General features: G+C 43.3%; 1 protein-coding gene across 2 annotated transcripts; it reads right to left on the bottom strand.

Moving 5' to 3' along the window:
• Window positions 1-235: 235 nt before the first annotated feature.
• LOC149836123 (putative methyltransferase PMT15) lies at window positions 236-5093 on the bottom strand. Of its 2 annotated transcripts, none has more exons than XM_090009002.1 (6): window positions 3948-5088; window positions 3204-3414; window positions 2805-3102; window positions 2328-2720; window positions 2141-2218; window positions 236-911 (listed from the first exon to the last, which is right to left on the bottom strand). In XM_090009002.1, exons 1-6 carry the CDS (start codon window positions 4626-4628, stop codon window positions 638-640), a joined length of 1935 nt encoding a protein of 644 aa, XP_089865128.1. In that variant the 5' UTR covers window positions 4629-5088; the 3' UTR covers window positions 236-637. The 2 variants fall into 2 exon arrangements, with proteins under 2 accessions (XP_089865128.1, XP_089865129.1); XM_090009003.1 differs by lacking the exon at window positions 236-911 and adding an exon at window positions 1774-1935 and having other exon boundaries at window positions 3948-5093.
• Between the last annotated feature and the right edge of the window lie 9973 nt (window positions 5094-15066).

Raw genomic sequence — 15066 nt, 5'->3', positions numbered from 1 at the left:
CGATTATAATTGGATATGGTTTTAGCTTACCAGATGCAACTAAATAGAATTGAATTCAGTTGGATATAAGATAAAATCCGATTAATTGACATCCCTAAATAGAGAAAGTTTGGTTTCAACTATTTAATTCCTGGTGCTTGGCACAGTTGGATGGGGGCCTAGGCAGTTAGTCAGGTAGTCTACGTTCAAATCTCACGGAGGCGGTTTCTCGCTGTAAATATCAACAAAAAGACTATTTAATTCTCATTAACCGTCCAAAAAAAAGAGAAAAAAAAGATACAAAGAGCAATTACACATTGCGCTTGCCAAATAATAATAAATCGATTGACACAAACGAATTTTGGCATTGGTGGGAAGGAAAGAAGCAGGAAGCACTATAAATACCAACCCATAGAAATGAAAAAAAAAGGCCGAGGCGGACGGACGGTTGTTCTTCCTCTCTCATCTCCGTCGCGATCGCCGAACTCCGTCGATCTTCCGGTGAGGAAATGCGGCCACCGCTCCGGCCGAGAATCGCGGTTCGTTCTTGAGTTCTTCGCTCCTCCTCCGATTTCCTTCCACCGAATCGTCTTCTATTTTCCTTTATTTGTCCGTTGATCCTTTTCCCCATTTTTCGTCATTCCTCCGAGTTCTTGGCTCAGCGAGATGGCCGATCGGCGGTGGTGACGCCGCCGGAAGAGGAGGCGGTGGAGGAAGAAGAGGCGGGGGCGGTCCAGTAGAGCTTCTGGGCGACGAGGAGCTTCTCGCGGATCATGGGGCCGTCCTCGTGATCGATGATCTGGCTGTCCCACTTCAGCCCGTCGACGATCGACTTCACCCTCACGATGACGTCCACGTCTTCCCTGATGATCACCGTTCCCTCCGGGCGGAGGATCCGGTCCATCTCCAGAAGAATGTCCTCCATCTCGCACCTAAGAAGGATCGGAAAAGATATTTCACCAAATTTTAGGGGTTTTGTGTATCCATCAAAGAAACGGAGGGAAAAGATGCGAATTTTCGTTTTATTTTTGGAAGAATGCACGAGCGATGCAGGAATCGGGCTCTGATCTACATTAAAATCACGGAGGATGAAGATCTCGTAGGGGTGATGGAATTTAGATCAGAATCGGAGGCGGCTTCTGCGATAATTGAGCGGATCTATGGATTCTTTTGTGACAATTCTGCAGTTCTTTTTCTTACTCGGATAGAAAGCCGATGCATGAAGATGAAGAAAGCAAAAGTCTCGGTGATCAGTGAGTTTTTTATTTTCTTTTTTGGAGCAATTTCTCTAAAATGAGCAAGAAGCGTGGGAATTTGCGGCAAGTCTGGGTGAAGAGAGTGCACAGTTGGAAGAGTTCTGCAGTAGTTGAAGGAATGTAGAAGAAGGATTACCGAGATTGCAGAAATTTGCCTCGTAGGACATGCGAAGAAACAGATCAACTGTGCATCATGTTCAGAATACCAGTATAAGATTAGCAGTAACTGCGCATATTAGCTCTCCATGTTGGCAGTAGGGGCAAATAAATGGAATTAGCTCCATGATGCTGCAACCTTTCAGGCCAGGAACCAGCAAGAAGTGCAGCAATTCAGGTTCGAACGGAGCAGAGGCGTGAAGCAATGGAAAAGTTCTTTAGGAATTCCGAAGAAGTCGGATACTCAAAAGAGTAGCATTGGATCCCCAAGCTAAAGGAAGAAGAACAAAAGATTTGCCAAGGGATTTCAAAATTCAAACTGACGAAGCTGCTATCACCCTCGCGGAAGTTCATCTAAACTGTAGCCCAGCAGAAATAGTTCTAGATCCAATAAAATGCAAAGGAATGCAATTCAAGGATTTACGACGGAGTGCATAGTGCAGCTGGGGAGTTTGTGTAAACCACACGGTCCAACACAAGGGACGAAATCTTTAGCAGATCACCGGAAACAAGATCTTACATGGTATAAAATTATAAATGAATCCTGTTCCAATACACTTTATGATTTTAATCAGGATGATCAAAAAATAAGAAAATAACCTTTGGAAGGTTTAGAATCCTTAGATTTCTCCGAAACAAAATCAATCGATGAAATTTTTTGAAAAGTAAATCAGTATTTGTTTGGATACAGAAAGGAAAGTCTTTTATATTAGCGAATCTAATTCAGGAGAAAGAGAGTATCTTCATACCTGTCCTTGTATAAGGAAAACACAGAATCAGCATGTAATAGATCATACGTCCTCGGGTACGTAGACATTGCTTCACACCTGAAACATTCCCACGGAAAGAAGATGACGAACCCATATTGGTGCCGAAGTTCGAAACTTCAGACAACGTATTTGCAGATGCCACGAACTGCATAATTATGGATCTTACCATCTCATGTAAGTACCAATCAGCCCTCTTTCATATATCACTCCCAAGGTATTGACTTTGGCCTCCGCCGGAACGACGTTCATCACCCACACCGGATCTTCGATCAGTGCAGCTGCGAATCCTCCAAGGTAAGCATTCATGTCCAATATATTCCTATACCTCCCCTTCTGCTCCAGCTGGTTTATCACTGCCTTGTAATAACTCAACCTCTTCTTCCACAGCTCTGTATCTGCCTTGTAAACCTCCTCTGTAACACCTTGGATGCTCCCGCTACTAATTCTGGGAGGCAACGCCGTTAATCTCTCCGGCCACCTTTTCAACTGCCCTCCTGCTATCTCCTGTATCCCACTGACCTCGGGCAGCGGCGTTATGCATGTCTCCATGTTCTTGTACCTACAAAAATGCAAAAAGACACCAGCTTAGCCTAACTGAGATGAATCTCCCTGCATAATTTTTTGGATGAGCGGCCAAACTCACCATGCGGAATCAGGATCTTGACCTTGACAGAAAGGTGGCGACTTGATGACCTTCCTATTGATCTTACAGTCGACGTGGTTAGTGGGCTTCTGCCAAATCGCCACATCGTTCTTCTCCTTTATCTTCTTCCAGCACAGACTCTTTGCAACCGCTTCAATTGCAGATTGTTCTGTGTTCAGATCCTGCTCTGTCCTCTCCCACCCCTTCCAATGGAGCTTCCAGTTGATGGGCGGGCCGGAAAGAATCCAGTAACCTCCCGGCCGGAGGATACGATCTACCTCGATCAGGTACTGCCCATCTGCATCAATAATTGTGATCAGGATTGGTTGTCAACAAGGTGGTAAGCTCATTTTTGATTGAATTGCAATGCCAATTCTGACACAGAGAGCTCCATCTCACCATATTTGTGCCATGGAATCAAGCAGCGCGAGCAGTGCGCCATGTCGAAAGCGCGAGACGGGTAAGGCAGTCGCTTGGACGCCATGACTCCGATCATAGCCGGCACGCCGCGCTCGAGCGCGAACTGGACCTGAGCTTTGTGCGTATCCCGCGGCGCGAAAGACATGGCCAGTATGTTCCTGGACAAGAGGTACGCCCCCCAACTCGCCACCTAAATTGAGAAGAAACAGAATCAGGATAAAGCATGATGAAACTCGTGATAATTTTAACTTTTCTAGCGATAATTAAAGCATGATGAAACTCACTAACGCCAATTCCATCAACTTGCGGGCCAAAAAGGAAATAAACCACCTTGATTTTTTTTCATTCCAAAACCTTGAACACGGGTTGGAAAAGAAAGCAACACCACCACCGAACTTAATTTATGAATTTGGTGGTCAAGTTACTTGAGAAAGAAGATAGGTAACCCTATTTTTCTCCCTCGGTAAATCATCCCTAAAATCTCGCCACTCTGCAAGAAACCCAAACAATGACCACCAACAAACAGAAACACCAAAACAAACGCACCAACTCTCCAAATTCACCTACCATCGCCCAATTCCCTTAGGTAAAACTCCATTCGAAAATCCAAAATAACGACAACAAAAATCACTGCTACCAACATTATAATAATACCCGGAACATAAAAGGGAGAGAGAGAGAGGACGAAAATGTTTAGGGGCAGAGACTAAACGTGTCGCTTACCCCACAACCGGTATCGATGGCGGTTCTGATCGACCCATCCCGGAGGGGAATCATCTTCTCGATCTCGTCGATGTACGCGTCGGCCCCGCGGGGGAACATGGTGCCGCCGCCTGGGAACCGGAACCGGTTGCCCTCCACCCGGATCCAGTTCTGGACGGCCTTCTCGACGGTGAGCTCCCGGTGGGGCACGTTGGAGAACCAGGCCCACTCGCGGCTCACCGGCCACCGGAACGGCACCTTGTACCCGTTGGGCGCTGGGATCCGGCACTTGAGGAGCTCGTTCTTCTCGGGGCAGTGGCGCTCGCGGTAGATGAGCCGCTCCCGGTCGAAGCGCAGCGAGCGGTCGTGGTCCTCGCACGGGGTGTACTCGCTGTAGCGGGAGTCGCAGGCAGGGAAGGAGCGGGACCAGCCGGAGGCGCTCTCTGGCTCGCCCAGGGGCTCGGCTTGGTGGTGCGCATCGAAGTCGAGCTCCACCGAGGGGTGGCTGGAGATGGTGAAGTTGCCCGGGAAGCAGGAGACGCCTGAGTCGAGGACGGTGCGGGTGCTGAAGTTGTGCTGGTAGAGGCCCAACAGGTAGAAGAGGGAGCAGAGGCCGACCGCGAGCGTGATGGTGAGGAGGCCGGCCTTTTTCTTCCAGTACGCCTGGAAGATCCTCCCCAAGGGTGAGGTTAGCATCTTCATAGAGGGGGAGAATATGTGGGTATTGGTCTAGACTCTAGAGAGAGAAACAGAGAATTTTGGGTATTGGCGGAAGAGGAAGAGAGAGGAGGATATAGAAGCGAGTGAGGAGAGGGGGCGGGAAGATGGAACACACCCTACAAGGAGCCTTTTGGTTTCTATATGAACGTTCGCTCACATGATGACCATGAGAGAGGGAGAACCGAGTCAGGAAGGAAGGGGAGAGGTATAGATAGAAGAGACGGGGAGAAGTGGGGGAGGTGGGTAAGATGGAACCCACCCTATGTGGCGTCTCTTGGTGTGTTTTAATAATCACTTGGTGGTGGGGAAGATGGAACCCACCCTATGTGGCATCTCTTGGTGTGTTTTAATAATCATTTGATGGACCCTACCTCACGTGAGACGCGAGTGCAACCAGCACAGCTAAGCTGGTCGCTATCCCCCGGCCTCAAACCTGAGAGAGAGAGAGAGAGAGAGAGAGAGAGAGAGAGAGAGAGAGAGAGGTGCGATACCTGGGGAAGCAGATCAGGTCATGCTGAACATGAGCGTTTTTGCTCACATCGTGACCATCCGATTTGCATTTTAAAAAGATGTCAACAAAACCAAGTGGCATTCATCCAAAATGCTAACAGACGGTTACGATGTCGGCATGAGCAAAAACGCTCATGTTCAGCATGACCTCCGATACCTTGGGAACACAGGGAATTGAAGCAGGGGCTCTGATCGTCATTTAAAATCTGAGGAATCAATGAGTGCTACGAGATGGAAAAAATAAACTCGGTGGTTATTGATACGCGTCAACTAGGTCAAGTTCTGGGTCAGTTCTTAAGCTTGGTGAAGCTACTCTTTGGCATTCTGATAAGGCTTGCTTTGACTCACTAGGTTGGATCTTGAACTAGGCCCATGATTATCTACTTTGTGTATTAGACATAGTGTATTTAGGGATGGCAGTGGACGGGTAGGGTGGGAAGTGTGGATCCGTCAGAACTCATCCTGTTTGGAGTGGGGATGGAGGACATGAAACGGACAATGGATCGTTGATGGAGGCAAAAATAAAAACCTATGAGGGGATGGAAGTTGAGATGAACTTACACTTTTTCTCGTCCATATTGTCCGTCCTCAATCTTCATTAGTAAAATGAATAAAATATTCTTATTTAATAAAATTATACGAATATATATATATATATATATATTCTTAATACTAAAATTTTAATCCTAAAGCCTAAAACGACCCTTTCTGCTTCTTTACTTCTCTTTCATCTCCTTCCAGTCATCGTGGTCAACTCTTTTGACCTATTCTCAAAACTCCTTGTGTTGCTCCGTGTAATAATTCGACCCTCTCGATCGCTCGGTTTTTCCTTCTCCTCCTAACGACCGTAGTGGTAGGAGACGAGTATGATAAATTTGGTGAGATGCAGAAATGAGAATGGGACGTGGGCGAAGGTCCCCCAATCACAAGGATGGGCTCGGAATAAAGGTCACTATTTTGAGACGGGCTGGGGATAAAGACCTTATCTCCCACACTCGCCTTGGCCCACCTATTTCTAAGGCTATGTTTGATGCCGCATCTTGCACGACGAAAAGGATATTTTTCATGGTTTTTTTAACAAATGTTGAATGCTGTTGATGTGTGAAATGCTGCTCGCCGCATCCAAAATACCTCGTTATTTACATTTCACCCCTTATTACGAAAAGAACAAAGACGGGGGAACGAATAAAAAAAAGCTTCGACAGGCACGCCCGTCTCTCTCTCCTCTATGTTCTTCGTGGAATCGCTCCATTCCTCTCTTTCCTTCTTGTAATCGCCTGCACCAGGCTTCGATCTCTTACAGCAGTAGGTGGTTCCGGAAGCAGTGGGCACCGGTGATGGCATCATAGAAGGAGGGATGATGGTGGAGACATCGGCGGATGAGGAGGTTGAGGGAGGTTGGGGAGAAGGTGGCAGTGGCCGAGGTTTTCGGCCGAATCTAGAGGGGAAGGGCTGGGGATGGTGGTAGTTTCAGGCTTTCTGCCTCAACCAACTACGCCAAACGACAGTGAAGATGGGGGATAAGGAAACATGCTTTTTATTTTTATTTTCTTTAATTAAGATTAGTTTCTCTTTTTTTATTTAGTTAGTTTCTTCCTAAGGGTTTGGTTGCTTGTTGAGTTTGTATTGTAATTGGGATAGTTAATCTATGTTCTAGACGACATTTTTTTTTGTTTTAGTGATTGCTCCGGTGTTCATAGCGTATTATTATCACTTTTTTTTTCAATTTGAGATTGTGGTTATGGCGGATGGAGATGCATGTTTTCCATTTCTTTTTGGTAATTAGGCTTTTATGATTTTTTTTTTGTTGGGTCGCTTTTTTCCTTGCAATGTGCTTTTTGGTATAAAAATATGAATATGATTTATTTTCTTACATTTTTTATTTTTAGTTTGTATATAAAATGAACATGAATATGCATTTTGAGGTTTTTGGTTTGTATATAAAAAATATGATTTTTTATTTTTTTCAAATTATCCAAAATTTAAACATTTTTTCGTATTTGGATACAGTTTGAGATCTATACTTGGAGCTAAAATCCATAATTTTTTGATAAACTTTCGTAATTAGATCTAATAAGACACCGATTAAAGCATTTATATATAAAAAATAGCAAATCTTAATTTTTTTCAAATTACTTTAATTTTAAATATTTTTTAGTATTTAGATTCAGTCCGATATCTATATCTGAAGTTAAAATCCATAATAATCATGTTAAAACACTCATAAGATTGGGCGGATACGATCCAAACCAAATTAATCCCACCCATTATCTCCAAATTATCTGCACATCATCATCAAAACATAGGACATTGGAATATGGTATCCGTACGGTCCAAACAAAACTTGGTACAGTCGTTACTGAATGAACAAAACTAATCTTATGTTCTGTCTTTATTGTTCATTTCCTTTCATCGTAAACAAACCATCAAACATAATCTACGTGTAATTTGGATAGTTTTGTTTTACTTTTGAAAGGTTGTGGGCTAATACTTTACAGCTAAGAGTACAACCACTCATGGAGAAAGTCAGAGACTGGTGGTTAATCTTTTATATTGATATTCTGACCAGGGCACAGGGACCGTGGGAAAGCAGCGTTTTCGCTCATGCTGACATCGTGGCCATCCGATTTGCATTTTAAAAAATCTCAAAAGTCAACAAAACCACGTGACATTCATCCAAAATGCAAACAGACGGCCACGATGTCCGCATGAGCAAAAACGCTCATTTTCAGCATGACCTGATCAGCTTCCGGGACCGTGTGGTGGAACGTTTTCGCCCGTTAACTTTAAGTGGGGCCCGCTGGTGGTTCCCTAGCCTACCGTAAGTCCTAGCTGTTTGCGGTATGCAGTCTAGTGGTTAGGGGGTGTCAATGGGCCAGTTTACCTTAACAAAGTCCGGTCCGAGTATGGTGATAAATAATATGACGCTATTAAGACCTGGGTCCGGACCTTAATACATGGGTTCGGGTATAGTTTGTGAAATTTTATACCAAACTCAGACCTGACCTGAGTTTCGATTAAGCAAATTTTTAATGTAAAAATGAAAAAAATATGGTTTTACCGGGTATGATCCGAGTTGGGTACATGTAGTTCTTATCGGTACAATTTTTTATATAGTAAACCTGATTGGACTTAGGTCCAGACTACCAAACCCGACCCGTTGACACCCTTACTAGTCGCTGGCTGGTAGGCACTACCAGCCACTATTTTATGAAGAAATAAGCGTGACAAAAATAGGGATTTGGTGGGCGGTCGGGTTTGCTTTCCCTTCTCAGTTACGCGGGATAGTCGATGCTTCTCCTGTTGCATGTTAGGGGTTAACCCAATGATGGGAAACCGCTTCTTTTTTTTTTTCTAAAATTCTTTTAAGAATGTATATATTTACAATGTAGTTGAAATCCTACTAGTGGCTGGTGGGCACTACCAGCCACTATTTTACGAAGAAATAAGCGTGACAAAAAAGGGATTTGGTGGGCTGTCAAGTTTGCTTTACCTGCACGGTTACGCCGCCGGATAGTCGATGCTTCTCCTCTTGCATGTTAGGGTTTAACCCAATCACGGGAAACCACTTCTTTTTTTTTTTTTAAATTCTTTTAAGAATGTATATATTTACAATGTAGTCGAGATCCTACTAGTGGCTGGTGGGCACTACCAGCCACTATTTTATGAAGAAATAAGCGTGACAAAAATAGGGATTTGGTGGGCTGTCAAGTTTGCTTTACCTGCTCGGTTAGGCCGCGGAATAGTCAATGCTTCTCCTCTTGCATGTTAGGGGTTAACGCAATGACGGGAAACCACTTCTTTTTTTTTTCTAAAATTCTTTTAAGAATGTATATATTTACAATGTAGTCGAAATCCTACTAGTGGCTGGTGGGCACTACCAGCCACTATTTTATGAAGAAATAAGCGTGACAAAATTAGGGATTTCGTGGGCTGTCAAGTTTGCTTTACCTGCTCGGTTACGCCGCGGGATAGTCGATGCTTCTCCTCTTGCATGTTTGGGGTTAACCCAATGACGGGAAACCACATTTCTTTTTTTTTCTTAATTTCTTTTAAGAATGTATATATTTACAATGTAGTTGAAATCTTCAATCCAACTTAGTAAATGTGTTCAGCGGGATCTATTTAGTGGAAATAGACATTTGGATCATGTTTTTGTAATGAAAAAGCATGTTTTCTTGAATCGGAAAAAAACCATCATTTATAACCATCGATTTTTATATCAACAAAAAAACTTGTACACAAGTCAGCTTCTGTTGATTCAAAAGCCGATGTCCATTAAAAACATGTAGATTACATTTAAAAGGTTAGATTTAACGAAAAGTTAAAAGAAAAACTTTTGCTGTGTCGATTGCACCTTTTTGCGAACTTTAGCCCCCTTTAGAGTTATTTTTTTTCTCTTTGACAACTACAGGTCCGCTCTCCCAAGGATATAGAGGCTAACCAAAAGTTTTGGTGACCTGTTTAAAAAATGACCAATATTTGTAGTAGACATCAACACATTCTTATTATTCTTATCCCACGTGGGGTCCGCCTTTGAGGGCCCTACTCTATTGGGTTTCGGCCAGGGCCAAACCATGAACTAGTTTGTGTATACTTTGCATATTACCTCTAGGGATGGCAGTGGATGGGAAAACGGGCCCCAACCTGCCTCGCTCACTTTGGACAGGAGATGGAGGACATGAAACGGGGATGAAGGTTAAAATCAAAACCCGTGCGGGGATGGAGGAGGGGATGCATTCTCCCGCCCTGCCCTGTCCTTGTCCCGATCCCCGCCTTGCCCCGTCCCCACCATGCCCCCCCCCATCCTTCTTTATGGATGGCAATGGACCGAGGAAAAACGAGGCCCTGCCCTGCCTCATCCCGTTTGGACTGGGGATGGAGGACATGAAAAGGTGATGGAGGTTAAAATCCAAACCCGTGAGGGATGGAGGGTAGAATTTTGAGACGCGGCAGGGGTGGAGACCTTGTGCCCCGCCACTACAAGGAAAACGTCAATTAGCGATGAAAATTTGCGACGAAAATAATTCGTCACAATTTTGCGATGGATTAGCGAAAGAAAACGAGCTGTCCCTAACATTGAAATTAGTTGTGGGATTAGCGATGAAATAATATCCATCACTGCTTAGCGACAGATATTATTCCATCACAAAACATGTCAGAACTTAATGACGGTGTAGCGACAAATATTATTTCGTCGCTAATTAGCATCAGTGTTGACGACGGAAATGTTTCGTCGCTAAGTTTCGATGTAAAATGCCCATCTAGGGCATGAAATTGTGTTTGCTCTCTCTCTCTCTCTCTCTCTCTCTCATCTGCGCTGCTCTCCGTGGCCACCTACCGCTCTTGGGCGATCGACCTGGCCACCTCCCGCTCTCTGACGACCTCCCCGGCCACCTCCCGCTCTCCGACGACCGCCCCGACCACCTCTCGCTCTCCGACGACCGCCTCGACCCTCTTCGCATCCGCTATTCCCCCGTCCGCCCCCGCGCTGCTCGCCCCGGTCACCTACCGCACTCCGACGACCGCCCCGGCCATCTCCGCCCCCGCTCTTTCACCGATCGCCCCCACTCTCTGGCGACCCACTGATAGAAAAGTACGTCGGTGAGCTCGCCTTCCGTACCCGTGCCTCCCCTCTGTCCCTATTTCTAACTTGTCGGCAGAGGACCCGACCCCCTGCCGCTGGTATTTTTCGGCAGGGGATCTGCCCCCTGCCCTTGTTTAAGCAAGGGTGACAGGGGATCGCCCCCCTGCCGCTGTTATTTTTTGGCAAGGGGGGCAGACCCCCTGCCCTTGTTTAAGCAAGGGCGGCAGGGGATCCGCCCCCTGCCGCTGTTATTTTTCGGCAGGGGGCGAACCCCCTACCCTTGTTTAAGCAACGACGGCAGGGGATCTGCCCCCCTGTCGCTGTTATTTTTTGGCAGGGGGGCGGACCCCCCTGTCCTTGTTTAAGCAAGGGCAACAGGGGGGATCCGCCTCCCCTATCGCTGGTATTTTTCGGTAGGGGGGCTGCCCCCTTGCCCTTGTTTAAGCAAGGGCGACAGGGGGATCTGCCCCCCTGTCGTTCTGTTTGCTCGGCCAGCAGGGGCAGGAGCCCCCATGCAGTTGTTTAAGCAACAACGACAGGGAGATCCTCCCTCACTGCCGTTGTATTTGCTCGACTGGCAGGGGGCCCCACACCCCTGTTGCTGGTACTTTCCAGCAGGGAGCTCCCGCCCTCTGTCGTTGTTTAAGCAACAACGATAGAGAGATCCGCCTCTATCGTTGTGTTTGCTCTATCGGGCTGGTACTTTCTTGTGTCTTTGTCTTTGGCGGGCAATAGTAATGTGCATTGCAAGTGCCTAATAGAGCATAATGCGCGATGCTTAATGCTAAGCATCACATGCGGGTTAAAATGCTATGCAAAAATAAATAAGTAAAATGCAAATCGGGTAAATACCCATGGTGAGTAAGTGATGCAAGTGCATCACATGCTATTTAATTTCTTGGATACAACATTTTTCTGTTCACACACTCACTTAGTTGTGGATATCTAGGACTGTTTTGATGGAGTTTGGAGATCATGTTGAGCATGATTTTAATGTATGAAAATAGAAGTGTTCTTATTTTTGGAGTACGGATTCCATGCTAGGCATGATAGTAGTTAATAAAATATTGGAGTATGTTTGCTGCAGGTACATGTTTGACATTGTTTTGATATGATTGATTTGAATGTATTGCAATGTTTGATGTGTCTGTATCCATGCTTGCATGAAGTTATTTTTCATTGGTTATGCATTCTATGTGAAATTGTATCATGAAAACATGCTTAAATGAATGTATCGTTTTATGAAATGTGATTTCATATTTCTAAATATCCTCGTGATGTGTATAAATATGATGTGATGGTGTTACACACGAAAATATTGAATTATCAATACATGCATAATAGTTCATGGAATTGCATTTTATGTTAAGCATGCTTCTGGTATAGAGGAGAAAAAATTTTACGCATTAATTGAAACAAAAAATTGCTCACAAAAAATCACCAAACAAGAATTAGTTGATAAATTAGATATTTTTTCATCATAGCATTATTAAGATTCTCTTTTAACTGCTCACGATAATATCCGTAACATTATAGGACAAAATGATTACAAACTGTGAATGAATGTACCGTAGGATAGTTGATAATGAGATGTCACATGAATATATGGATGATGTTGACAATTTTATTGAATTCACAATGACAAGTGTCAGTACAATGGATCCTACCGGTCAGATCAGATGCCCCTGCACGATGTGTAAGAATAATCGATTTGTAGAACCTCATGGCGTTAGACATCACCTATACATGAAGGGTTTTGTTAGTGGTTATCAGAATTGGACGCTTCATGGTGAAGAATTTTGAAATAATTTTGACGCATGGGTGGATGCGGTGCACGATAATCCATATGTGAATTTGATATTTGATGTCACAGGACCGAAAATGGGTTTTGCTATGAGACAGTGATGCAACAACAACTGGAGTAGAGAAAGAAGCAACAAACGATGCAGCTAGTAGATTTTATGACTTACTTAGAGATGCTGATGAGCCACTATGGAATGGTTGCGAGAGTCACACTATCTTGTCTGCAGTTCTTCAACTACTGAATTTGAAGTTAGAGTATAATTTGAGTCAATCATGTTTTGACCGTCTGTGCTCTATTGTGAAGAGTATATTACCCAAAGATGAGAAATTGACAGAAATTCTCTACCGTGCGAAGGTTATGGTCACTGCTCTACGTATGGGGTATCAAAAGATAGATGCTTGTTCAAATCATTGCATGTTGTATTTCAAGGATAAAGAAAATGACAGATTATGTCCATCATGTGGACATCCTTAGTTCAAGCCAAAGACAAGGGGAAATGGTAACACGAGGTCAAAAGAAGTGTCATACAAGTCACTCTGCTACTTTCCTCTCACCTCTAGATTGCAACGACTGTATATGTCTTTGAGGACATCTAAATAAATGATATGACATGCAAATAAAGTTCGACATGATGAAGACAAGATCACACATCTTGTTGACACGAAAGCTTGGAGGCACTTTGATCGTACTCATCAAAACTTTGCAATGAAAGTGAGAAATGCTAGGCTAGGTTTATGTATAGATGAATTTAATCCATTTGGGGGTAGAGCAACCCCATACTCATGTTGGCCGGTATTTGTCACCCCATACAACCTTCTTCCAAGCTTGTGTATGAAGCGTCAAAATCTTTTCTTGTCTCTATTGATCCTTAGTCCGACTTCTCCGGTCCAAAATCTTGATGTATATTTAAGACCATTGATTAATGAACTGAAAATACTATGGGATGACGGTGTTCAAATGCACGATGCCTACAAAAAATAAAACTTCAATATGAAGGTTGCTGTTCTATGGACAACCAGTGACTTTGCTACATATGATATGTTATTTGGTTGGAACACACATAGGAGGTTGGCATGTCCGTACTTCATAGATGATACAAAATCTTTTAGATTGACGCATGAAAGGAAGCCGTGCTGGTTTGATTATCACTGTCGATTTCTACCTAGCGACCATCCGTTTCGACGATAAAGAAATATGTTTCGAGTAGACACAACTGAAATGGAAGGTCCACCCACAAGGTTGTTTGGCATAGAGATTTTAAGAAGATTGTGATACGTTTCATGTGTACTGACAGATGCCCATAGCCATATGCTCTTCCTTGGATTTGGGAAGGATCACAATTGGACAAAAAAATCTATATTTTGGGAACTACCATATTGGCCGACCTTATTGATACGACATAATTTGAATATGATGTATGTGGAGAAAAATGTGTTTGATAATGTGTTTAATATAGTAATGAATATGAAAGAAAAAACGAAGGATAATCCGAAGGCCCGTATGGATTTAAAAGTAATATGTAAAAGACCAGAATTGGAACTCAAAGAGTACAATGACAAAGTACTAAAGCCAAAGGCAAGGTATGTGCTTGGACTAGATCAAGTAAAACAGATATGTCAATGGTTGAGACAGTTGAGATTTTCAGATGGATACGTCTCTAACATTGCTCGGTCTGTGAAGATAGACGAGGGACAATTATATGGGTTGAAGAGCCATGATTGTCATGTCATTATGCAATGATTGATACTCATAGCATTCCATGATATGTTAGACAAACCTATATGGGGGGTATTCTTCGAGTTGAGTAGATTTTTTAGAACATTGTGCGCATCAGAAGTCGTAGTATCTGAGGTAAAGAAATAAAAGAAGTAATTCGCCGTTCCCAGGCAACGACGCCAAAATTTGGTTGAGTTTTTAGGAATGCTCTTTTTAAAAGATAATTTTTCAGTAAAATCCTTGGAAAATCGTCAACCAAAAGTAAATAACCGACTTTCCACCAAAGTGGTAAGTACGAGTCGAATCCACAGGGAACGAGAATTACTCAAGTATTTCTAAGAAATTCAATTTATTAATAACAAATACCAGTCTACAAGTACAAGGCTAATAACAATTACAAATTAACACTAAAATAAAATGGAAAAGCACTTCAGTCTTTTATTGCACGCCAAGGGTATTTCTGTCTTTTTGCCACTTCTCCAATTTTCGCACTTGGACAAGAATCCCTGGAAAATTTTTATGCTTTTCAACCTAATAACACAGGAAAATACAAAGTCAGTAAATATCTCCAATAAATCAAAGTAGAAATGAAACTAAACCTAATTTTCAAGAAATTAACGAAACAAATCCTAATTACAATAAAATAATTAGATAAAATATTAAACTAATTCTAAAATTACCTAATCTAAGTCGAACAATGCTGGATGATGCAGATGCAACAATTAAAATGCAGAAAATAATGAAAATAGACCGAAAATGACTAAAAGAATGAAATTACAAATTTACCCCTAAATAGTGCAAAA

Source organism: Nuphar pumila, chromosome 6, assembly GCF_984573655.1.
Source record: "Nuphar pumila chromosome 6, dmNupPumi1.hap1.1, whole genome shotgun sequence".
NCBI lineage: Eukaryota > Viridiplantae > Streptophyta > Magnoliopsida > Nymphaeales > Nymphaeaceae > Nuphar > Nuphar pumila.
Note: the sequence above shows the minus strand (reverse complement) of the source record. Positions and strands in the feature narration are given on the sequence as shown.